Source organism: Dama dama, chromosome 15 (genome assembly GCF_033118175.1).
Source record: "Dama dama isolate Ldn47 chromosome 15, ASM3311817v1, whole genome shotgun sequence".
Taxonomy (NCBI): Eukaryota; Metazoa; Chordata; class Mammalia; order Artiodactyla; family Cervidae; genus Dama; species Dama dama.
In genome coordinates, this window is record NC_083695.1 from 84617474 (window position 1) to 84645065 (window position 27592).

Genomic DNA, 27592 nt, shown 5'->3' on the forward strand with positions numbered 1-27592 from the left:
TCCCAATTTTAGGTTCACCAAGGTTCAAGATGTTTCTCACGTCTATGTGCCACATCAACTGTGTTTGTTCAAGATTTTCTTTAATTCACTTTTTTTGTTGGCTTTAATATACTTAAAGGACACTTGAGTTAACTAGTGATTTGCACAACATGGAATATCTGCTAAGTGAAAGAATCAGACCAAAAAGGCTATATATATATATATATATGGTAAGACTCACTTATTTATAAAGGCAAAATTGTAGGGAGGAAAACAGATCAGCAGCTGCCAGAGACTAGAAGGTTGAAAGAGGGACTGTATACAAAGGGGAAGCAGGAGGAAACGTTTAAGACAATGGACTCTTTTGTATGGATACGTGGTAGCGGAAACACCACTCCGTGCATTTCTCAAAACCAAGAGGACTAATCCCTATAAAAAATACATTCACTGTATGGGAAAAAAAAAAATCAACCAGGATGTAGTGGTAAAGATGGAATGTAAACTGTGACAGATAAATCTAATTTACAAATGAATCACATAGCTGCCATTAAAAAAAGGCTGAGGTGGGAGGGAATGGAGACCAAAGTAATGTTTTGACTACATATAAGGCTAAAGACAAAAAGAACTGTACATGCATGTGCACACACAGGCACGCACACAAAAGGCAGAAGGTGGCCAGATCGTGGAGGGCCTTATGAGCAGTGGAGACTCCGCCTTTCACTCTGAGTAAGAGGAGGAGGGTTTTGAGCAGCCAAGTTATGTAATCTTTGATTTTCTATGTATCATTCCAGCCGCCTTACGCAAGAAAGCTGTGAGACGGTGGGGGGTTGGACCATGTGAGAGCAGTAAGGACCAGAGGAAAGGTCAGACTCTGTACATATTTTAAGGGAAAGCCAACAAGATTTGCTGATGGTTTGGATGTGGGATGTGAGAGAAGGGTCAGGATGACTCTGAAGTTTTTAGCCTGCGCATCAAAGGATGGGGATCCCATTGACTAAGATGAAGAGGACGCAGGAGAAGTCCAGCACGTTTTGGAGTTGTAACTGCTGGTACCCCACCCACTTACTCTGCCCACAGAGGCCGTGGTGGACACCTACCACTATTTGCCACAGTGCTCTCTGGCTGCCACTGCTCTGTCTGAAGGAGGGGCAGGTTGGAAGTTCAAGAGAATTAACACCCCAGGAGCCACCATTAAGTCATGACTAATGAGACCTCGGGAGCAAATACCCGCATCTGCCTTTACTCTGGGTGAGTGCTGCGCCGACTCCCAGGTCCCCACTGACAACACACTCCAGTAGCCACCGTGCTGACTTCCTTACTGGCTTCCTTACCATCCCTGTCTCTCATCTCCACACTCTGACAGGTGCTTCCTAGAATCACCTCCTTGGGCATAAAACTACCCATCTTCAAACAAAACACAGAAAAAAAAAAAAAAACTCATCAAAAACAGAAAAGTAGTGCCATTGGCAATATACCCATAGACATAAATACAGTTATTAAGTTCTATGAGGTTCTACTGCCTTGAAATATTGAGTGAAGTTTGCTTTCCCAGTGATAAAAGGGGATCAGCAGATGTTGCAAAGTGTCACAAACTAGCTCCAAAATACCACCTTCCCCTATGCCAAGTCCCTTCACTGTTTAACAACACTGTTAATCGGCTATACCCCAATACAAAACAAAAAGCTTAAAGTTTGAAGAAAAAAACTGAAAATAACTGAAAACCAAAGAACTTATTATGTGATTCTAGGTTACTGAACCTATCAGTGTGGGGGAGACCATAGGACAGAGGAGACTGGTGTGATGCAGTCCATGGGGTCACAGAATTGGATACAACTTAGAGACCGAACAACAATACAACATCAGTGTCCATCATCTAAACCACACCATACACCTGCTCTATGCCCAAAGCTGGGAACTGAAAAAGGTAACATGTTCAGATCAGAAAGAAAACTTCAAGTTCCAAAAGCCAAGAATGAACAGGCCAACCCATGGGCTCCTGGACAGCTCAGTTCAATGAACTCCACCCGGCACTGTAGCTGGGGAGCCGCCTGCTTTCCATGCACAGGTCTCACAGTTCTACAAATCTCCAAGGTAAAGATCTGATGGAGGAAAAAGAACCTAAGATGTGAAGTCCCACAGGTGTAAGGACAGAATGAAGTCCCACTACAAAAGCAAAGATTTCTGATGCCTCTCAGATATCTTTCATGTGGCACTAAGAAAAAAAAAGAAAAAACTCTGCTTTTAAATATCTTTGAGAAGAGACCTTCAAACCAAAATGAAAAAGGCACAAGTCACAGCAGAAAATCTTAACTCCTATTTCCACATCTAAAAAGAAGTTATATCTATTTGCACATACATTTTGCTTGAAAAACAACAGAAAACCAATTCACTTACATGCTACCTATCATGGAGTGAATGTTCACATTCCCTCAAGACTCATGTGTTGAAATCCTAACCCCCAGGGTCATGGTATTAGGAGGTGGAGCCTTTGGGAGGTTTTCAGATCATGGGGGTGGATCTGCATGAATGGACTGAGTGACTCTAGAGAGCCCCCTCACCCTTTCCACGATATGAGGACCCAGGGAGAAGGTGGCCTTCTATGAGCCAAGAAGCAGGCTCCCTCACCAGACTCCCAGTCTGACAGGACCTTGATCCTGGACTTCTCATCTCCAGAAATGTGAGAGATAAATAAGCCACCCTGTCTATGACAGTCTGGCCCAGCAGCATGAACACTAGCTAACATGTGGCTTCTCAGGAGCCACCCAATCTTCACCATAGTAGAAAGGAAAGCAGAACACAGATAAGCATCTGCCAGAGCTACAGGGAGTTTGAAGAATGAGCACTGGTTGGTTTTCATACCTTTAGCCAAAGATCAAGAAGGTTTTTCATATCACTCTTCAGTCAACACTTAAAATAACAATCCCAACAACTTTTAAAATATTTAATTCCTTGCTAATCTCAACCCAATCTGATTTAAAACAAATCAAATAATATTAGCCATTTGTTTGGTTTATCTAACACTTGATATACACAGCCTCAAACAGAGAGAGAGAGAGTGTGTGTGTGTGTGTGTGTGTGTGTGTGTACCCACACAGCCTTATTTGTTTGGTTTATCTAACACTTGATATACACAGCCTCAAACAGAGTGTGTGTGTGTGTGTGTGTGTGTGTGTGTGTGTGTGTGTGTGTTTGGTTTATCTAACACTTGATATACACAGCCTCAAACAGAGAGTGTGTGTGTGTGTGTGTGTGTGTGTGTTTGGTTTATCTAACACTTGATATACACAGCCTCAAACAGAGTGTGTGTGTGTGTGTGTGTGTGTGTGTGTGTGTGTGTGTGTGTGTGTGTGTGTGTGTACCCACACAGCCTTGAATTCTAAAAGTAGATCCTCTTGTTAGAGAAATGTAAGCAATCCCTTTCAACTTTGCCCACAAAAAAGTTCAGACTAATCAAAAGAAATATAAAATATGGAACCTAAACAAAATCTAACTGAATTTTATCTAGGTTAGATTTCCCAGCTTGAAAAAAATGCACTATCTTTCAAACTGCCTAAAGAAGATATTCTAAACTCAAATACCTACAAGGCCCAGGCCAGTAACAGATGAGTAAAACAGACCTGGCACAAGAATAAAAAAGAGCTGTGAACATTTCAATGAAGCAGAGAATGTATATGCCCTCTAAGAGACATTCAAGTTCAAAAAATTTAAAAACCCTACAGCCTCAAAACATCATGTCACAAAGCTTAAACTTTGAACCTCATAAGATAACAAGCTCACATAGCCTACTGAGAAAGTACTACAACTGATCTTTACTAAAATAAAGTGAAATAAAATCTGAAACTCATGGAATAGCTGGAATCTGAAGTCTAGAAAGTACTGTCAGGTTGTTAATAAACGAGAAACTACTGGGGATATGTAATTCATACCAGGCAAGAATAACTATGTTCCACTTTCATACTTTGTTATCCAAGTAACTTATCAACACTTGACATATTATGTGTTAATTATCAATCTTCCTCAAACCAGACATAAACCCTTTGGAGAAGGAATTCATTCAATGCTAGATTCCCAATTCCAAACTAGCACATGATAGGTATTAAATAATGCATGTGAAGTAAATTAATTTAATGAAATACAAAGTAAATGTTTAATATAAAAACAGTTCAAAGCATACTACTTATCAGTAGCTTTGGAATTAAAGTGCATTTGGTTTCACAGACTAAAGCAAACCAGGTAAGCCCTACCAGATATTCCTTTTGAGGTTTTTCTTTTCTTGTTATTTTTTTGTAAGGGGAGGATATATTCCGAAATTATAGCAGACGTTATTAACTCATTCTAGATCTACTGCAAAGACTGGTCCCTCCCTTGGATCAGTGGCTCCGAAAATGTGATACCAGGAGCATCATCAGCACCAGCTGGAAACTTGTTCACTTGATGTAAATGCAAAGCACGGCCAGGCCCCAACCCAGACCTTGGGGTCAGGAGAGGAGGGAGGGGGTAACACGGTGCAGAGATGCCTTTGAGCCCTCCAGGTGATTCTGCTGCCTGCTTTTTTTTTTTTTTTCATTTATTTTTATTAGTTGGAGGCTAATTACTTCACAACATTGCAGTGGGTTTTGTCATACATTGACATGAATCAGCCATGGAGTTACATGTATTCCCCCTCCCAATCCCCCCTCCCACCTCCCTCTCCACCCGATTCCTCTGGGTCTTCCCAGTGCACCAGGCCCGAGCACTTGTCTCATGCATCCCACCTGGGCTGGCGATCTGTTTCACCCTTGATAGTATACTTGTTTCAATGCTATTCTCTCAGAACATCCCACCCTTGCCTTCTCCCACAGAGTCCAAAAGTCTGTTCTGTACATCTGTGTCTCTTTTTCTGTTTTGCATATAGGGTTACGTTACCATCTTTTAAAATTCCATATGTATGTGTTAGTATATTGTATTGGTCTTTATCTTTCTGGCTTACTTCACTCTGTATAATGGGCTCCAGTTTCATCCATCTCATTAGAACTGATTCAAATGAATTCTCTTTAATGGCTGAGTAATATTCCATTGTGTATATGTACCAGAGCTTCTTTATCCATTCATCTGCTGATGGGCATCTAGGTTGCTTCCATGTCCTGGCAATTATAAACAGTGCTGCGATGAACATTGGGGTGCATGTGTCTCTTTCAGATCTGGTTTCCTCGGTGTGTATGCCCAGGAGTGGGATTGCTGGGTCATATGGCAGTTCTATTTCCAGTTTTTTAAGGAATCTCCACACTGTTCTCCATAGCGGCTGTACTAGTTTGCATTCCCACCAACAGTGTAAGAGGGTTCCCTTTTCTCCACACCCTCTCCAGCATTTATTGCTTGTAGACTTTTGGATAGCAGCCATCCTGACTGGTGTGTAATGGTACCTCATTGTGGTTTTGATTTGCATTTCTCTGATAATGAGTGACGTGGAGCATCTTTTCTGCCTGCTTCTTAAGAGAACCACTGCCCACTGCTCCTACTCCACTCAGAACAGCCGGGGGTCACAGGCGCTCCTCTGTTCTCTGCTAGCACATGGTTGCTGGGTCTGAACAACTTCAATCACAGAATAAAGGTGCACGAGTAACAAAGAAAACAATTTCAAGGGCAGCTAGTCAAAAAAGCCTTCAAGTTCTAGTCTTCCATTCCCTTCTCCCCACCAAAAAAGCCACCCTCATTAAGAATTGGCTCCTTAAGGAGAATATAGTATTGGCAATTATGAAATAAATGATTAAGCCAAATTAAACAGGCTAAATTATGTCTCAAGCATAATGACTTTTTAGATTAATTACAACTAATTACAATGAGATAATCTGACAAGTCGACTAGGAGAAAAAAGATCTGGCTAGGGTAAATGATTTAAGAGAAAAATTATGATTTCTTGTGGTCACAGTGTGCCCATCTATCAATAAATCTGTGTGGTTTAAAACTTTACCCCCTGGTAGAATAATATCCAACATAAGGGGAAGTCTGAAATCTTTCAAGCAATGGAGAGAACAAAGTCTGTAGAATGGGGAGAATCCTTTGGGGGGGAAAAAAAAAAAAAAGAACAGAGTGGAAGAGAATTAGAATCAGAATAAGGCTGTGCAGGTTAGCAAATAAATGCAGTTTTACTCTTTCTTTAAAAAAAGAAAATCCCAGTTACTTATTTCTCTCAACAGGAAAATATCTTGATCCAAGCAAAGAGAACAGTAGTTTAGCTGCTCCCAAGAGAACTGCCCAGGTTGGGGAAAAAACAGTAAAAGAAGTTACCAAATCCTTTAAATATATTTTTCCATATTAGAAAGAAAAAAACAAAACCTGTACCAGCTACTCAGATATATTTTGATTCACTGTTAAAAGATGATAGCTAATGTTAAATCCTAATAAAGGAATTGTTTCTAAAGTAAGCTAAAACTTTTTAAGAGCTGTATGCTCTATGGGGAGTTTTTAAGTTTTAAGTTCTAAGTTGCATGTGTCTGGGAAGTTTCTAAGTTTTAGGGTATATGGTTTGTATAATTTAATTTAAACACTATGAACAATATAAAATATCTCCTGTGATCATTAATAAGTCATTCTTTGTAATGTTGTTCAGTTCAGTTCAGTCGCTCAGTCGTGTCTGACTCTTTGCAACCCCATGAATCACAGCACACCAGGCCTCCCTGTCCATCACCAACTCCCGGAGTTTATTCAAACCCATGTCCATCAAGTCGGTGATACCATCCAACTATCTCATCCTCTATCGTCCCCTTCTCCTCCTGCCCCCAATCCCTCCCAGCATCAGGGTCTTTTCCAATGACTCAACTCTTCGCATGAGGTGGTCAAAGTACTGGAGTTTCAGCTTCAGCATCAGTCCTTCCAATGAACACCCAGGACTGATCTCCTTTAGGATGCACTGGTTGGATTTCCTTGCAGTCCAAGGGACTCTCAAGAGTCTTCTCCAACACCACAGTTCAAAAGCATCAATTTTTCAGCACTCAGCTTTCTTCCCAGTCCAACTCTCACATCCATACATGACCACTGGAAAAACCATAGCCTTGACCAGATGGACCTTTGTTGGCAAAGTAATGTCTCTGCTTTTTAAAATGCTATCTAGGTTGGTCATAACTTTCCTTCTAGGGAGTAAGCATCTTTTAATCTCATGGCTGCAATCACCATCTACAGTGATTTTGGAGCCCAAAAAATTAAAGTCTGATACTGTTTCCACTGTTTCCCCATCTATTTCCCATGAAGTGATGGGACCAGATGCCACGATCTTAGTTTTCTGAATGTTAAGCTTTAAGCCAACTTTTTCACTCTCCTCTTCCACTTTCATCAAGAGGCTTTTTAGTTCTTCTTCACTTTCTGCCATAAAGGTGGTGTCATCTGCATATCTGAGGTTATTGATATTTCTCCCGGCAACCTTGATTCCAGCTTGTGCTTCTTCCAGCCCAGCGTTTCTCATGATGTACTCTGCATATAAGTTAAATAAGCAGGGTGACAATATACAGCCTTGACATACTCCTTTTCCTATTGGGAACCAGTCTGTTGTTCCATGTCCAGTTCTAACTGTTGCTTCCTGACCTGCATACAGGTTTCTCAAGAGGCAGGTCAGGTGGTCTGGTGTTCCCATCTGTTTCAGAATTTTCCACAGTTTACTGTGATCCACACAGTCGAAGGCTTTGGCGTAGTTGTTATACCCATGTAAATACTAAGTTACATTCATGTAAACAAATAACTAGATTAACATTTTGGTCCAGGTAAGACTTGTAAGATAAAGACACTTGAGCCTTGGAAGAAAAGCTACGACAAACTTAGAGTATTAAAAAGTAGAGACCACGCGTATTAAAACGTAGAGACATGCATATTAAAAACTAGAGACATCACTTTGCCCACAAAAGTCCATCTAATCAAAGCTATCGTTTTTCCAGTAGTCATGTATGGATGTGATAGTTGTACCATAAAGAAGGTTGAGCACCGAAGAACTGATGCTTTCAAACTGTGGTGCTGGAGAAGACTCTTGAGAGTCTTGTGGACTACCAGTCCATCCTAAAGGAGATCAACCCTGAATATTCATTGAAAGGACTGATGCTGAAGCGGAATACTCTGGTCACGTGATGAGAACAGCCAACTTTTGGAAAAGACCCTGATGCTGGGAAGATTGAGGGCAGGAGAAAGTGATGACAGAGAATGACACGGTTGGATGGTATTACCCACTCAATGGACACAAGTTTGAGCAAACTCCTGGAGTTAGTGAAGAACAGGGAAGCCAGGTGTGCTGCAGTCCACGGAGTCACAGTCAGACATGACTGAGTGACTGAAAACAACTGTATGAAACTACATAACCTGCTTTGCCTTGCTTCAAATGACATGTTTCTTTCCCCAAACACCACAAAACTTACACAGAAATACATTCCACTGTTATTTTACTCAATTTGAAAAAATGTAATAGAAGAGTTGGGGCTTCCCTGGTAGCTCAGCTGGTAAAGAATCCACCTGCAATGCAGGAGACCCTGGTTCAATACCTGAGTCATGAAGTTCCCCTGGAGAGGGATAAGCTACCCACTCCACTATTCTTGGGCTTCCCTGCTGGCTCAGACAGTAAAGAATCTGCCTGCAATGCAGGAGACATGGGTTTGATCCCTGGGTTGGGAAGATCCCCTGGAGGAGGGCATAGCAACCTACTCCAGTATTCATGCCTGGAGAATCCCCATGGACAGAGGAACCTGGAGGGCTACAGTCCATGGGGTCGCAGAGAGTCGGACACGACTGAGCGACTAAGCACACAGCAAAATAGAACAGTAGAAAATTCCTTCATCATCACTATCTTACAAACAGAAAACAGCCGCTGTGGCCTACCAGCAGGATTGAAATCAACGTTACTTTAGAATAATTCCTGCATATCATTCCACAATTATAATATCACACTTGAGCCTGTGACAGTTTCCACAATGAACATGTTATATATGAAAGTACATGTATGAAAACGGTCAAGTGCTATCAATATATCCTTTATGGCTCCAACTCCAACTAATCCTAAATTTCCCCATGTTCAAATATAAAGCATCTGCTCAATTGAGATTCCACAGGTGTGAACCATGCTAACCGCAGGTCTGCCACAGTTTTAAAATTCTGTTACTTCTTGCAAGATTTAAAGTCAACTCTCCATGGCATTGACACCAGGAAAGTACTGCAGTAAGGCGCGCTGAGGTGGAAACACCAACAGGTGAGCTAATCTTGCCCTGCAGAACCCTGAGAAGTTCACAGGAGGACAGTGAGCAAAGTTAGAGGCAGAGAGTTGGTGGGTGGAGTGGGAAGGGTGAAGACTGGTTACAAATCTGTAGACTAAACAATGAGAAAGAGAGGATTATTCTGCACAGAAACTGACAGATAAGAAATTAGGACTTAAGGACAAGATACACGGTAGGTGGGTGCATAGGTGCAAAGTTCAGGGCTGGTGGGTTGAACTGAAGTCAAAAGTCAAAATAAAAAATGCTCAAACATCCAACCCTGCCCCTTTTCTTTAATTCTAGAATGCCACTGGCAAGGAGTAGTATTTACTTCCTATTTGGCAGTTCACCCAAGAAAACAGCAGTTCTGCATCCAATTAGCCTACAGAGAAGCCCAACACTTAAAAGGGCAAAGTCCCTAGTAAACAAAGAGCTACCAATTAGCCTTTTCACTTTTAAATATGAATAGCTAGCAAAGGATCACCAAAATTTGCAAGGTTTCAGAAGCGAGAGACCAAAACAAACAAAAAATTGTAAAAACATAAAAGCAAAGATAATCAAGAGAATAAAAGAAAACTTAAAAAAAAAAAAAAACCTTTATAATTACTGTGCTCAGAGAGGACAAAAATTAAAAATGGTGATGAAAAAGAAGCAATCCAAACACTCTCAAGATTAAAAACACAGCCACTGTTAAAAATCCAAAAGAAAACAGCAAGAAATTGTCCCTGAGTTTAGAGAAATACAGTAATAGTTTAAGAGAAATAGAATATACTGAAAAATAGTTAACAGACTTAGAAGACCAAGGCAGGAAATTCAACATCTGACTACGAATAATTTCAGAGAACAGAGAGAATGGAAAGGGAGAGAAACACCGACTCACTAGCCTGAAAAGCATCCCGGTGACTCTCTCAAGGGAAAAGGCCACGCACAAAATAACAGGAATAAACACTGTACCTGAACTCTCCACTGTAACACTGCAAATTAAAAGTAAATGAAGCAACACTTGAAAAGTTGTTTACATAAGAATTCTCTAACCAAAGTGTCAATCGAGTATGAAGGAGCATTTTTATATATTCAACACCTGAAACTACTATCCATAGACATTTTTCTCAAGAGTTTGCTAGAAGGTATGTTTACACACACACACACACACACAGGTATATACCAGTAAAAAGGAAGATATGAAGTGAGGTGGCCAAGACGGCAGAGTAGAAAAACCCTGAACTCATCCCTTCTGCCATGGATACACCAAAATTACAGCTCCTTACAGAGAAGCTATGATGAGAACGGCCCAAAAACTAGCAGAAAAGCTATTCCACAACTACATACCTAAAGAAGGAATCACAATGAGCCAAATAAGAGGAGACTCAGTACACTCAGGACTCACAATTCCAGGTCAGGGGTCCACAAATGGGAGGAATATCACAATCACAGAGCTTCTCTACAAGGAGCGAGGCTCCTGAGCCCACCTCAGGCTCTCCCACCCAGGGCTCCGGCACCAGGAAGACGAGCCCCAGAACCTCTGGCTTTGAAAAGCAGCAGGGCTTGTGTTCAGGAGAGCCTGAACACACTTGCTGATCCTGGAGAGGCCCCGGAGAGGCAGGAGGCAAACCGCAACTCCCCCTGGGGGTGGAGATGCTGGCAGCAGCCATTAGGGGGCGCTCCTTCTACCAAAGTAACACAGCCCTGGCAAGTGTCGCTTTGGAATCCTCCCATAGCTTATTAGTGCTGGGGCTTACCCGCCCACCAGCAGGCCAGCCCCAGGCCCAAGGCCAGGCAGACAGCAGTGGGAAGCCTACCTCACCCTCCAGCAGGCTTCCACCCACCACCTGAGGCAGGCTTCACAGCCAGGCTGGGGCCAGTCCCACCCACCACTGCACCAGCCACAGCAGCCCTGCCGTAGGAGAAGGGCACAGGCAACCCCAGGGGGCACTCCTAGAACATCTAACTCTGGTGACCAGCAAGAGTGCTGCTGGGGCCCACAGGATGCCTCCTACAGGGGCCAGCACTCCCAGACAGGGAATGTAATCACCCTACCCAACCCAGCGACCTGCACAAAGTGAGCAGAGGAACATGCTCCAAAGAAACAAGAAAAACCTCAGAAAAAGAACTAGATGAAGTGGAGATACACAATCTACTCAATAGAGTTCAAGGTAATGATCATAAAGACACTTCCTAACTCAGAAGAATAGATAAACATGGTAAGATGTTAAATTCCAAACTGGGAAAGGAGTACGTCAAGGCTGTATATTGTTGCCCTGCTTATTTAACTTCTATGCAGAGTACATCACGAGAAATGATGGGCTCGATGAAGCACAAGCTGGAATCAAGACTGCCAGAAGAAATATCAGTAACCTCAGATATGGAGATGACACCACCCTTATGGCAGACAGCAAAGAGGAACTAAACAGCCTCTTGATGAAAGTGAAAGAGGAGAGTGAAAAAGTTGGCTTAAAACTCAACATTCAAAAAACGAAGATCATGGCATCTAGTCCCATCACTTCATGGCAACTAGATGTGGAAACAATAACAGACTATTTTCTTGGGCTCCAAAATCACTGCAGATGGTGACTGCAGCCATGAAATTAAAAGCGGCTTGCTCCTTGGAAGAAAAGCTATGACCAACCTAGACAGCATATTAAAAAGGAGAGACATTACTCTGCCAACAAAGGTTCGTCTAGTCAAGGCTATGGTTTTTCCAGTAGTCATGTATGGATGTGAGCACTGGACTATAAAGAATGCTGAGAGCCAAAGAATTGATACTTTTGAACTGTGGTGTTGGAGAAGACTCTTGAGAGTCCCTTGGACTGCAAGGAGATCCAACCAGTCCATCCTAAAGGAAATCCGTCCTGAATATTCATTGGAAGGACTGATGCTGAAGCTCCAAAACTTTGGCCACCTGATGCAAAGTACTGACTGGGAAAGATTAAAGGCAGGAGGAGAAGGGGACGACAGAGGATGAAATGGTTGGATGGCATCACCAACTCAATGGACATGAGTTTGAACAAGCTCCAAGCCTGGAGTGCTGCAGTCCATGGGGTCGCGAAGAGTCAGACACAACTGAGCAACTGAACTGAAGATTTTAAAATAGAAAATACTGAGAACCAAACAGAGCCTAAGAACACAGTAACTGAAATTAAAAATACACTAGGGGCAATCGACAGTAGATTAGATAATACAGAGTAACCGACTGCTGATCTGGGAAGACAACAGTAGAAATCACCCAAGCTGAACAGACATTAAACTTCTGTTCCAGTACTTCCAACATTCTAAAGCACAAGAAACGGGAAAGCTCAGTTAACCCACTGCCAACGGACCTCTCCACCCAAATGTCCCACAGATAACTGAGACACACACAGACATACACCCCTTCCTATACTCCTTCCATATCCATATCCTCCCTTCTTTACCCCCAAATTTTATAGACTATAGTCCCCAAATGCTTTCAAATTGTGGTGCTGGAAAAGACTCTTGAGAATTCCTTGGACAGCAAGGAGATCAAACCAGTCAATCCTAAAGAAAATCAACCCTGAATATCCATTGGAAGGCCTGTTGCTGAAGCTCCAACACTTTGGCCACCTGATGCAAAGAGGACTCTTTAGAAAAGACCCTGATGCTGGGGAAGATTGAAGGCAGGAGAAGGGGGTGACCCAGGATGAGACGGTTACAGAGCGTCGCCGACTCAATGGGCACGAATTTGAGCAAACTCAGGGAGATACTGAAGCCCAGGGAAGCCTGGCGTGCTGCAGTTCACAGAGCTGCAACGAGCCGGACACAACTTCGTCTAGTTGTGACTTCCCAAACAAGTCCCGGGATATTTCCAAAATCTGAAACCACCTCTGCTCCAATCCTTAAGTTGCTCAGGCTGTCATCTCTTGTCATTACAAGCCCCTAACCAATCTCTCATGTTTCCATTTACTCTCCTTTCTAATCGAACACGCTAAGACAAATTTTACCAAGGTGACTCCCTGTGGCTCCTGTTCCTACAGAAGAGAATCCCATCTCTAACCTGGCATGCCCTTTGCATCCAGACCTCTCAATCTATCTAGGTTTAATCTGCGCCACTCCCTCCTTACACCCTACTTTCCTACAATAATTTTAACTGAGTCTTCCACACAGGCTTCTCTCTGCCAAGGAAGTCTCTTCAAGCCCAACCCTGCCACCTCAGTCCTCCCAACAAACTGTTGTTCATTTTCAAAGATTCTTTTGCCCTCTGTGCTACCATGGACATACATAACTTTACTACAGCATTTAATTATAACATATCACAATCATCTGTCCATCAACCTCCATGCTAAATTCTGTCTCATTCATCATGAGAGGCTAAAATATTACCTTGGCATACAGAAGACAATAAATATCTGTTAGGTAAAATGCCATCCTAGTCAGCACATCTGCAACTACTACTACTGCAAATTACTACTCCTCTAATCTGTAGAGGTTAACAGCCAAATAACTACAAACGATGAAAAGAAATATGAAAGGCCAGTTTGCTCTGCCAAGACATATTACCAAAGAATACCCTTATATAGCTTTTAACAGTTTACAATGTGATTTAATCAGTATATGGTCTGCAGCTTACAGAGTTACAGTTTTTAAAGAGGAACTAAACTGTACTCATTTTCTTGAAGGATTTGGGACTGGGCCTTACATAAACATTACAATAGATTTCTCTTACAGTCTCACTTGTGCAATTTATATCAAAAAAATAGCAAGACAAGGGACTTCCCTGGTGGTCCAGTGGTTAAGAATCCATCTGCCAATGCAGGAGACATGGGTTCAATCCCTGGTACGGGAGGATCCCACATGCCCGGGAGGAACTAAGCCCATGGCCCACAACTACTGAGCCTGTGCTTGTGAATCCGCAAGCCACAACTACTGAGCCCACGGGCCACAGCTATTGAAACTCTCATGCCTGGAGCCCACGCTCCACAGCACGAGAAGTCATTACAGCGAGAAGCCCACACACCGCAGTAAGAGTAGCCCCGGGTCACTGCAACTAGGGAAAGCCCACACGCAGCAATGAGAACCCTGCGCATCTATAAATAAATAAACAAAGGCAAGACAAGATCCCCAACGAGATCCTGAAATTCAGACAGTAGACTGGTATCACAGTGATGTTTGGTGCTTTGGAGAAGGAAATGGCAACCCACTCCAGTATTCTTGCCTGCAGAATCCCATGGACAGAGGAGCCTGGCAGGCTATAGTCCATGGGGTTGCAAGAGTCAGATATGACTTAACGACTAAACCACCACCAACTCCACTAAGAGAGAAGGTGAGAAGACACCAAACCACCATCACCGATGCTATGAACAGTGCATATTTTACGGCCTGATTAGTTGATCCACTTGGGAAAGAATCAATCAACCTGGAAACTGGCAGACAGGACCTGATCAGATAAAGAGCAACTTTATTTAGGATTTACTAAAATCGGTTAACACTTTCACTAAATTCAGAAGTCAATTTTAACAGACTTTTGAATCACTAATTTTAAAAAGTGATTTCATTGACTTCAATTAAAAATACTGTGAAGTTTTCATCTATCTGGAAATGCTTCTGGTGCACTGGGCTCATCGTTCTCCTGAGATCATGCTACAAGATCATTAGTCAATGCAAAATCCCTCCCAACCCCCTCCTCCCATTTACCCATTCACTGCCTTTTCATTCCATCTACCTGTCCACTGTCTTTTATCCTCACACTCAGTCCCACCTGCCTGCAGCCCCAACACATTCACACAGGGAACCATTCTAGCCTATTTAACAAATTTGGAATATAAACAGATGTGACATATGCTACATCTGAGCAGAGACTTTCAAAGCCATTGGGTACTGCCGTCCATTCTCTTCTCTTTGCCTTGGCCAAGAGTGACAAAACCCAGAAGAGAGGTGTGCCTCAGAATGAGATGACGTGTGAACAGTGACAGCCAACTGTCAGCTAGTAACATAACACGGGCAAGAAAGAAATCCTTATTGTCCCATAAGCTTCTGAAATTCGGGGGTTATTATTATAGAAAGTTGACTAATGTGCAATGAAAAACTGAAGTAAATCATTTCACTTCCCAAATTACATTCTATCAGTCAGACACACCTGAATGAGATTTGGAAGGGCAAAGTGAGGCAAATAACAGGTTATTGTGGCTAGTGGTTCTGGCGAGCAAGGTTAGAGACATCAGCGAGTTTCAGTGTCTGGTCACCAACTTCAAGGATGAGGGAGGCAACTATGATGATTCAAGAATGGTGGTGGTGGCAGCAACAGCAGCGTGCCCTGGCTAGTGCGGCTGGCGGAGCAGCCTCACTGACTTCACGCCTCCAACCTCTCCAACAATTTGCAGAGGACCTGGCTTTTGCTATTAAATCGCCTACTGCTTTAGATACCTAGTGTTTTCTTGGACTGAACTGTGCTTGATGAAGTATTTGGTACCAGAGGAGTTACAGGACACAGACTCTGAAGTTAGGAAGCTGGCTTTGGTTTGCCAACCTAATTAGATTTAAAGGCAATGATGGGCATTGCCACCATTATATAACATAATGCTAACACTATATGACATGGAGCGGCAAAGAAAAACCTATCACCTGTAGCTACCTCGAATAAATGTCTTCTTGAAGAAAACATGGCAGACCGCTACAGCTGCTATGATGAAAATAAGAAAGACAAGAACTGTGGAGTGGGCTGATTCTGATGACAGGTGAAAGCTTTAAAAAAACATTTAGCGCAGTAAACTGAGGACCAAAGAACATCCATGACTGCAAAAAAAAAAAAAAAAAATGCCCTTTAATGCTTAAAGGCACAGGATTGATAGAGCTAAAAATCAGAAACAGAATGATTCTGCAAGTTACAGAACTACCAAATAAAAATAATTCAAATTCTAGACATAAATCTTAAGTAAAAGTTAAGGCACTGATTGTGAAATGGTAAGACCCTGAGACCCTTTCAGGTGGGGTCAGTTTGGTGTTTTATCAACCTGAGAATCCTGACCTCAAAGCACTCACAGAGAGGAGGACCCCTTTCTCCCCAGTATGAGGCTGATCTTTACCTGACAGAAGCCCCTGTCACAATACTACCTGGAAATAAACCTCCAACTAAATTAAATTCCCCAGGGGAACCAGCACCAAATCTAAACAAACAGGAACCAGCCTTCATTCCAAAAAAACTAGAGGCACTGTAGTTAAAAAATAACTCATCTTATGGTGCTTTGTTTATTGCACTTTGCGGATACTGTGCTTCTTACAGGCAGACGTTCTGTGGCAACTCGAAGTCAGCCAAGTCTATTGGTGCCATTTTTCCAACAGCATTTGCTCACTTTGCGTCTCTGTCGTATTGTGGTAATTCTCAAAATATTGCAAACTCTCTACCAGCAAAAAGATTATGACTTGCTAAAGGTTCAGATGATATTTAACATATTTTTAGCAATAAAGTATTTTTAATTGGTATGTTTGTTGTTTCTTAGACATAATGCTATTGCACACTTAACAGACTATACTATACTGTAAATATAACTTTTATAGGCACTGGGGAAACCAAAAAATTCACGTGGTTCACTTTATTGCAATGGTTTGGTACATAACCCGTTAATATCTCTACACATGCCTACGCAAACTTTCGGAAGACTTTTTAAGAATTCTAAAGACTGAAATATAACTTTAGATGAGACTTATCAAAAGGAATACACTAACTGAAGAGTCATTGTAAAATCTCAAGAAACTAGACATGATTATAACGATTTGCTCAGTTAACTGACTGAAACCTGAACCAAATGATAGCCTATGTTAAAAACAGTTGGAACTCCTGCTGATCAAGAGCAGACTTGAACAAACAACAAATTAAATACCAAAGACTACACAGCAATAGAAACTATCTGAAGTGAAGCACAAAGTGGGGTGAAAAAGCTGAAAAAGATAATGAACAGAGTCTCAGTGATTTAGTGTAACTAACGTGTGCAATTGAGGGGCACCGCGTAGTCATTCTGAATGTAATGTCCCAAACTGGACAAATTCCAGAACCCTAAGCTCAGAGAACACCAAAAAGAATAAACCTAAAGAAAACTCTACCTCCAAGAAACAACACAATCAAACTAAATTTGATATAGTGAAAGATAAAATGAAAATCTTAAAAAGAGCCAGGAAAAAAAAAAAAAAGGACACATTACGTAGACACTAGAATATTCACAGATTTATTATGAGAAATAATGGAGTTTGAAAGACAAAGGAAAGACATCTTTAAAGTACTGAAGGAAAAATAAAGACAATACAAGACTGTCAATCTAGAATTGTATCTCCAGCAAAAGTATCCTTAGAAACTGAAGGTAAAAGAACACTTCAGTGAACAAGCAAAACTTGAATAAATTCCACACTAGATCCCTCGGCAATTTTAGGCACTGCAAATATCTTCTCTAATTCCTTCATCTGTCTGTCACTGAAAGAAAAATCTTTCATTTTTTTCTACAAAGTTATCGTTTTTTCACCTCTGTTTAAGTCTCAACAGCTTTAAGATGCCCTTCCCTGTCCTGAGGGAAAGAGTGTCTTCAACACTGTCTTCCATTAATTTTCTAACTTTTCCTTTCACACTTAAATCTCTAATTATCTATAGTTCATCCCATCTGTGGTGTTATATTGTTTTTTTTCCCCATACAGTTGAATCACTCTTCTGAGCAACATGACTTTCTCTGATGATTTATGACACCCTTAAGTTACTAAACATTTATAGGTAACTTTCAGCTAATATGTCCCCCCAGTCTATTTTTATGTTCTCACATTCCTATTAGTTTTTATTACTATAGTTTTGAAACAGAATCTTAAACTTCTGATAAGGCAAGCCCCCACCAAAGCAAATCTTTAAGACTGATTTAGCTATTCAGACTTTATCCCACCTGTCATATAAATTTTAGATCTAGATTATGGAGTTTGTTAGACAAACTGACTGGAATTTTGACGGCAGTTTAATCAAACTTACAGATTAAAATGGAGAAAACTGACATCCTTACAACAATAAACAGTCCCAAGAGCATGGAAAGTTTTCCCATTTATTTATTTAGATCCTCTTCTGGCTCCTTGGGGGAGCATCCCAAGTGGCACAGTGGTAAAGAATCTGCCTGACAATGAAGGAGATGGAAGAGATGTGGATTTGATCCCTGAGTGAAATGGCAACCCACTCCAGTATTCTTGCCTGGGAAATTCCATGGACAGAGGAGCCTAGCAGGCTACATTACAGTCCATGGTGTTGCAAATAATCAGACTCGACTGTGCAACTGAGAACATATTTCTGGCTCCTTAGTCAAGTTCTCTCCTTAAAGATCTTATGTGCTCTTAGGTTCATTCCTAGAGACTAGTTTGTTCCCACTACTGTATACAATATTTATCTTTGATTATCTTACTGAATGCTTATTGCTAGTGTGCTAAATACTACTAATTTCTGTAGGTTGATTTTAAAAGCAGCAACCCTGCTAAACTCTTACTAGTCCCAACAGTTTCTCTCTTGATTCTAATGGTTATTCTAGATAAGTAATATTATCTGCAAATAATGAGTTTTCTTGCTTTCCTTCTAATCTTTATACTTTTTATTTTTCCCTCTGTAGTGTCAGTCAGGACCTCCTTATGTTAAATACCAACAGTGATACAAGGGCATCCTTATCTTGTTACTGATCTTAAAGTAAGTGTATCTGAAATTTCTCTATTATTATTTGCTGTAGGTTTTTGGTAACGGCCACTATCTAGTTATCTTGTGTTCAAAGTTTGTTAAGATTTTTTATCATACATCGGTGCTGGATCTTATCAAATGATTTTATGGTATACAAATAATTGATGACTTTTCTCCTTCAGCCTATTAATGAGACAAATTACATTAACAGACAAACAGATGTTGAACCACATTTACATTCTTAAACTCTGATCAAGATTCTTTCAACACATTGTTGGATTTGATGAGCTAGTGTTCTATGTAGGATTTTCTTATTTATGCTATAGATGTATAACTTTCTCATACTGACCTCAACTAGTTTTGAAATCAAGACTTTACTAACTTTATAAAATGAGTTTGGCCTCTTTTTTTTTCCCCTATTCCCAGACAAACCTTTAAAAAGAAATCTTCATTTAAAAATTCATTGCAACTCAGTAAGATTATCTTCATACAGGGCTTTTTTAAAAGAGGAGGTTTTACCATTGTTCATTAAATATTTATTAGTCAGCTCAAGCTATCTATTTCTTCTGATACCAACCTTCATAGCTTGTAGTTTTCTAAGAATTTATACATTTCCTCCAGGCTTTCAAGTTTATAAACCGAAAGCAATTCATAAACTTATTTTTTAAACATCTCACGTTTGTAGCCGTTTCCCATTTATCACTTATTCTATCTGCATCTTTTTAAAATCAGAGGTCTGTTTAGCTTATTTACCTTCAAAACATCTTCTTTCAGTTTGGCCAACCTTTCTTTTGTTCCTAATTTCACTGATTTCTGCTCTTAACTGTAGGCTGGTTTTTTTGGAACTCTTGAAATGAATTTGGTAAAAGCACTAAGGCAACCTTCCTTCAACATTTAGATAAGTCACCCTGCCACTCTGTCTCAGATCTGGTTTCACTACATAGACTTCAACACAGAAACTATACAATATAAACATTATTCTCTCGTATTCACAATACAAAAAAACCCTAGAGAAATCTTATCAACCGTAACTACATGTGAATGTGTCCACGTTGAAGGCACATAAACAAGGTAATGTGCTCGTTCCCCCAAAATATGTAAGGCTACCACTATATACCTGAACCAAAGCACTTTCTCTGCACAGCTCCTTGGACAATTACTGGTACAGCTTGATAAAATTAGCAACTAGAAATGAAATCTCCAGTTGCTTTACCAGATGCCATTCAAAACTTGTAGTTATTAATAGGAGGGAAAAAATCTGGCTGTGGCGATCGATTTCCACCACCACCAGCCCCCCAAAAAACTCGCTTAAAGCAAAAGCACTTTTTTTTCTAGTTGTGGAAGCATACATCCCTGGCTGGGGACAGTTTCCCAGCTGGGGAAGAGATTTGGTCTTAAATCTTTCTGCCTGCAATTTAGCGTTAAGGCGGATCACTAACATAAAGTTCAACATTCAACACAACCTTGGACTTGGACACATACCGAATGGCTTATTCTCATGAGTGTAGGCTTTGAAAAATAATTTTATACAGTATTAGCTTCAAAACGGATGTCGTAGCTCCCACTGCACTGGTGTTAACTCAAGAAGCAACTCATACATTTTCCCTATGAGGATGCAGAAGGCGTGCACTGGAGACGGGAAAGAACGAAGCGCAGATACAGGTCAACTTTCTAATTCCTGACTTGCTTAACGTAGGCTGGCTAAAGGCACAGAAACACAGTGGCCAGATTTCTTTTTCCTCTGGCTGCAAAAAACACAAAAAGACTGAAGGCCTCTCCCTAACGAAACCCGGCAGCCTTATACTTTTCCCTTCACGTTTGAGGGTGAAACTTAAGGGGGAACGGAGAAGAAAAGAGCTTCCTAACGTTGAGAGCGAGCCAGTCCTGATACGGATCGCGTCTGCAGGAGAACTCGGGGCTGCGTGCGTTTAACCCAGGCTGCTCTTTTATAGGCCAGGTAATACAAGAAGCCAGGGCCGCTCCGGCGCCGGCCCACAGACACCAAACCCGGGAAGGGAGGGAGGGACGCGGGGAGGGGGGGAGGAGAGGAGACCCAGGCCTGAAACAAAGAAAGAAGGGCTGGCCGAGAGGGACGGATTCGGCGTCCGCGTGGGGAGGAGGAAAAGCCAAGGCTGCTGGCGAAAAGGCTGGACTCACAGAACTTGGAGGTGGAGGTGTTGATGTTGATGGTGGAGCCGGGGGTGGGGGCGGGGGCCGCCTTGGCCACGGAGGCCGCGTCGCCGCTCTTCAACATCATGATCACCCCATTGGCCTCCGGCGGCGGCGGCGGCCCCATCGGAAGCCCCTCCTTGGGGCCTTTTCTGTCCACGGAGACCGCAGGCATCGCCAGCAGCTGACCCCCGGGAGTCTCTCGGGCAGGGGCTGGGATCGAAGGCGGGGGTGGCGGAGGCGGCGGGGGCTGCCGGAAGCCGTCCACGGCGGCCTCCCAGTTGTTGTGGTTCTGGTCGTCCATCATCGCCTCGTAGCTGCCCCCCTCCTCCTCTTCCATGCTTTCCTCCATCCTGCAGGCCCCCAGCACCCGCCCGCCTTCACAGGCACCTGCTGCCCGTCTCAACCCCGGGCCGGGCCGGGACGGGCCGGGCCGGGGTGGGGGGCGGGCACCGCAGCCTCCTCGAGCTCACATCGCCAAGGGCCGGAGCGGGCGCGGCGGGGAGGGGCAGCGGCGTGCCTCTGGTCACTCAGTCTCCGCCGGGACGCCTCTTTGCAGACAGGACTGACGGCGGTGGGCGCTCCCGGGTTCCAGTCTGGGGAGAGGCAGCCGTAAAGCGGGAGCGCTCTTCACGACATTTTACAGCAGCTTCCAACAGGCAGTTGGGGAAAGGGCGGGCAGCGGGGGAGGAGTGGCCAGGAGGGCACGTGGTGCGAGGAAACAAGCCTCCGGAAAGCCGAGCGAAAAGGGGCGGGAGCTGTGAGCCACCACCTGGCGGGAGAACAGATGTTCGCCCCGCCTCGACTGGTCGCGCGCAGAGAGGCAGGCGCTGGGCGACCCAGTTCCTGGGGAGCCGGCTCCGGCCCCGCCCCGCGCCCGGACTCACGTGATAAGGGAGTGGAGCTGCGCACGCGCTTTCGCAAGCTGGTTACCAGGACAACGGGCAGCCGAGTTTGTGACTGAAGATATGTCCAGATCCTTGACGGTCGATGTGACCCAGGCTTCCCCTTTCGGCCGTGTTTTTCTTCCGCTCGCCCGATTTACCGGTCTTCGGACCACAGAGGGCCTTGCATTTCCGGCTTTTGCTTGATACGTAACCTTGGTGGCCAGTAGAGGGTCCGGGTCGAACATCATAAACGGGTTGGGACCACCCAGGGCGGCCCTTGGCTGAATAGCTCATGGCCCTCTGCAGACCCGTCCCAAACCCTCATTCTGGTGAATAACAGGCGAAGCAGCAGAGTGACTAAAAATACTAAGTGTGTTTGAGCTAATCAAGGATTTTTTAAGTTCCTAATTCCTCCATACACTGAGGCCAGAAACTTTAAACTTAAAAATGCCACTCTCCGTATGCTGTCTCACAAATCTTGGCTACAAATTTGAGATTAGTTTTGAGGGACAAAGAAGAAACATTATGTAACTCTATTATAATTTCTTCTATTCCTCTGCATTCTTGGATTATAGCAATAGTATATTGTGTGAGAATGTGTGGTTACAGTTGTTATTGTGGCGCTCGTTCTCTGCTAGTGAAAAGTTGTCTAGAAAAAACCCTTAATTACTTTAAGCTAGCAAATAATGAATCTTTATTTCCACAGATATGTAATTAGTTTGAAGTTACATAAATCACTTCAGCCACTGAGAAGTTGTCTCTGATATACTTCAGTGTCCACATTTATTTCAGCTTCTCTACACGTATTTTCCCAGCGTATTCTGCACTATACTTAATGAAGCGTTTTGACCACTTGTTTTTTTAGTCGTTAAATCATGTCTGACCCTTTGGCAACCCCATGGACCGTAGCCGATCAGGTTCCTCTGTCCATGGGATTTCCCAGACAAGACTACTGGAGTGGGTTGCCATTTCCTTCTCCGGGGATCTTCTTGATCCGGGGATTGATCTCATGTCTCCTGCATTGGCTAGCAGATTGCTTACCACTGTCCCACCAGGGAAGCCCTGTGAGCACTTACAATGGTTTAATTTCAGAAAATGCTCTCTCATATTCATTAAGGGCATATATTTTTTGAACCAGCACAGGGTTTTGATTCTCTGGCCCTGGGACATTTGGGGAATATGAAAAAGAAAAAAAGACAATTTTCAGAGTGAAATGCTCAGCGGCCGTGGGGGCGGAGGGAGGGGGGAGGAATTGTACCCTTAGAGTTATAAGCCTGGCAAGAAAAGAATGTAAGAGGAAAGAGAAATTACAGTTTTTGCAGGCAACAAATGATAGTTTGTCATTACTAGACTTTTGAGTTGGTGGATGTGACTAGATAAAAAAAATGCTCAGTACACAAGAGAATCATAAATGTGTGTCTAATAATATGGTCACAAAATACATAAAGCAAAAGTTGACAGAAGTACAAGAAAGAGAAATCTATCATCGGAATAGATGATTTAACAGTTTGCAATGGGTTGAATAGTAGCTCCCCCAAAAGATATCTCTGTGTCTTAATTCCTAGAACCTGTAAATGTTACTTTATTTGGAAACAAGGTCTTTGCATAGGTAATTAAAGATCTTGAGATGAGGAGAGCTTCCTGGATTATCCAGGAAGTGGGTTGCCATTCCTTTCTCCAGGGGATTTTCCCGACCCTGGTATTGAACCCAGATCTCCTGCATTGCAGGCAGATTCTTTAGTCTGAGCCACCAGGGAAGCCCTAGGATTATCCAGATGGAACATAAAACCAGTGGCAGGTGTCGTAATTAGAGCAAGGAGGAGGGAGATCTGAGACAGAAACAGAAGAGGAGGAGGCAGTGTGACCTCAGCGGCAGAGGCTGGAGCGATGCAGTCACACTGTCACACCAAAGGCCAACAGCCACCCAAAGCTGGAGGAGGCAAAGAATGAATTCTCCCCTAGAGTCTCCAGAGAGAAGACAGCCCTGCCAAAACCATGATTTCAGACTTCCAGCACCGTGAAAGAATATCTGTTGTTTGAAGTCCCCTATTTCTGCTAATTTGTTATAGCAGCCAGAAGAACTAACATATAGATCAAAGGAACTGAACATCTTTAAGGGACTAGAGGATTTGAATAACACAGTTACCAAGCTTTGGTTTAATGTATACACAGAGAACTCAACTACTGCAGAATATACACTCCTTTCAAGAATATGTGAAACTTTACAAAACTTGAACATACTGGGTCATAAAGCAAGTCTCTCTACATGTCTAAGGATTGGTATCATAGCAACCACATGCTCTGACCACTGTATAGTTCAGTTAGAAATCAATAACCAATAGACAGCTAGTGAACACCCATATTTCTAGTCTTCCAATCAATTTATGGGTCAGAAAATCATTGATGAAGACATTTAGAACTGGAGGGATTGGTACTGACACAGCATATAACTTTCATCTATTAATAGTCAGGCCTACTATGGGGGAGGCTTACCCAGCATACTTGTGAACATAGAACCCTTTACATGTATACTGCTATAATAATCAATTTGAGACATTCATGTTAGCTGTAATTGCTTAAACACACCATTAGGAAAAAAATCTAGCAATGATTGAACCAAAGCAATTACTGACGGGGTGCAATTTGCCATAAATAAGAAGCATCACCGGGACTTCCCTGGTGGTCCAGTGGCTAGGACTCTGAGCTCCCAGTGCAGGAAGCCCGGGTTCGACCCCTGGTCGGGGAGCTGGATCCCACATGCTACAACTAAGACCCAGAGCAGCCAAATAAATAAATAAATAAAATTAAAAAAAAAAAAAGAAGCATCACCTACTGAAGGGAAACAAATGAACATATTGATAACTCATTGATTTTATGGACATGGGACATTATTATATTACACTTGGGACTTCCCTGGTGACTGAGACGATAAAGAATCTGCCTGCAATGCAGGAGACTCCGGATTCAATCTTTAGGTCGGGAAGATCCACTGGAGAAGGGAGTGGCTACCTACTCCAGTATTCCTGTCTGAAGAATTCAATGTACAGGGGAGACTTGTGGGCTACATTCCATGGGGTGGCAAAGTGTCGGACAGAACTTAGTGACTAACACTTACTTTCACTAAAAGCTTAATATATTTTAGTAAGTATTAACTTAAAATCTTTGATGATTTGTTCTGGAATGTGGAGATGGGAAATAACATTACTAGCAACCATTGACCCAACACTGGACAGATATAACACAGGTTAATTAATAATTACTACAACATTCCATAGTCTCAGACATTAATCTGTTTTCTTGGATTTTTGATTTGTCTTTTATTTCCCACTAGGATATTAGTAGAGATCCAACCAGTCCATCCTAAAGGAGATCAGTCCTGGGTGTTCATTGGAAGGACTGATGCTGAAGCTGAAACTCCAATACTTTGGCCACCTCGTGTGAAGAATTGACTCATTGGAAAAGGCCCTGATGCTGGGAGGGATTTGGGGCAGGAAGAGAAGGGGATGACAGACGATGAGATGGCTGGATGGCATCACCAACTCGATGGACATGAGTTTGAGTAGACTCCTAGAGTTGGTGATGGACAGGGAGGCCTGGCGTGCTGCGGTTCGTGGGGTCGAAAAGAGTCGGACATGACTGAGCGACTGAACTGAACTGACCTGAGGATATTAGTTCCACCAAAGTAGGAAATATGTGTATGTAAGTTTATTTATGTAAATAAAAGGCTAATTCAAAACATTAATAGCAATTACCTAGGGCTAATGGGATTCAGTTCAGTTCAGTCGCTCAGCCGTGTCTGACTCTGCGACCCCGTGAACCACAGTACACCAGGCCTCCCTGTCCATCACCAACTCCCGGAGTCCACCCAAACCCATGTTCATTGTGTCGGTGATGCCATCCAACCATCTCATCCTCTGTCATCCTCTTCTCCTCCTGCCCTCAATCTTTCCCAGCATCAGGGTCTTTTCCAATGAGTCAACTCTTCACATCAGGTGGCCAAAGTATTGGAGTTTCAGCTTCAATATCAGTACCTCCAATGAACACCCAGGAATGATCTCCCTCAGGATGGACTGGTTGGATCTCCTTGAAGTCCAAGGGACTCTCAAGAGTCTTCTCCAACACCACAGTTCAAAAGCATCAATTCTTCGGCGCTCAGCTTTCTTTATAGTCCAACTCTTACATCCATGCATGACTACTGGAAAAACCATAGCCTTGACTAGATGGACCTTGGTTGACTAAGTAATGTCTCTGCTTTTTCATATGCTATCTAGGTTGGTCATAACTTTCTTTCCAAGGAGCAAACGTCTTTTATTTAATGGCTGCAATCACCATCCGCAATGATTTTGGAGCCCAGAAGAATAAAATCAGCCACTGTTTCCACTGTTTCCACTGTTTCCCCGTCTATTTGCCATGAAGTGATGGGACCAGATGCCATGATCTTAGTTTTCTGAATGTTAAGCTTTAAGCCAACTTTTTCACTCTCTTCTTTCACTTTCATCAAGAGGCTCTTTAGTTCTTCTTCACTTTCTGCCATAGGGTGGTGTCATCTGCATATCTGAGGTTATTGATATTTCTCCCGGCAATCTTGATTCCAGCTTGTGCTTCCTCCAACCCAGCGTTTCTCATATGTACTCTGCATATGAGTTAAATAAGCAGGGTGACAATATACAGCCTTGACGTACTCCTTTTCCTATTTGGAACCATCTGTTGTTCCGTGTCCAGTTCTAACTATTGCTTCTTACAGATGGTTTTTATCTTCTTCTTCGTTGTCTTCCAATCTTTTCTATATTCTCTACAGTGAGCATGTATCAACGCTATTTTTATAATCAGAAAAACATTCCTAACCTCAAAGTTTAAAAAATAAAAACAACATTAAGAAAGTATAAGTTGGGATTCTGTATGTTAAAACATTTATTTTGGCTTCCAGAAACAGAAATCTCAAGTAAAAATTGCTTAAAAATCAAGGCTATTCATTGACTAACATACTGATAAAAGTCTAGCGGGGCAAAGGTGAGACATGGTTCCATCAGGTCTCCAGCTCTGTTATTTGCCTTGAGTTTTGACCTGATTTTCTCTTTTGCAAACTTCATCCTTAGGCTGCCAACAAACTGGCTGCCACAGCCCTAGACCTCACATACTTGACCAACAATGTCCAGAAGAGGGTCTGTGGCTCCTGGTAGGCGTTGATTGTAAGCAAGTTCTTTCCCAGAGCCCTGAGCATACTTCTTCTCCATGTCCCATTGGTTCATTCTTGAACCAGTCTACACAGCATTTAGCCCCAAATCCCAGAGTCATTTACTGGCAAGGGCATGGATTTATTCTTGGAAAATGAGGCCCATCCCTGGTACCCAGAGTGGGACACAAGAATAAAATCTGAGGTCAAGTAGGGAAGTTTAAATGGATTCAATACCCATTACAGGCCCAGATATCTAATCCCCAGAGCCTATCCACTACATAACTTCATCCCGACCTCTCCACTCCCTCCCCTTCATAAACACATCCCTAAAAAATATATGTATGCAAAATTGAGTGGGCTTCCCAGGTGGCGCTAATGGTAAAGAACCCGCCTGCCAATGCAGAAGACATGAGAGATGCAGGTTTGATCCCCTGGGTTGGGAAGATCCCCTGGAGGAGGATATGGCAACCCACTCCAGTATTCTTGCCTGGAGAATCCCGTGGACAGAGGAGCCTGGAGGGCTACAGTACACAGAGTCGCAAAG

The 27592-nt window shown here is 42.7% G+C and overlaps 1 protein-coding gene across 1 annotated transcript in view; it reads right to left on the reverse strand.

The window, feature by feature from the left end:
* The window catches only part of CACUL1 (CDK2 associated cullin domain 1), a 74648-nt gene extending 53058 nt beyond the window's left edge, over nt 1-21590 (reverse strand). Inside the window, exon 1 of the mRNA XM_061162755.1 lies at nt 20974-21590. Within this exon, the coding sequence (XP_061018738.1) occupies nt 20974-21337 (364 nt within the window). The 5' untranslated portion in view covers nt 21338-21590. The remainder of the gene's footprint in view (nt 1-20973) is intronic.
* Nucleotides 21591-27592: the final 6002 nt, after the last annotated feature.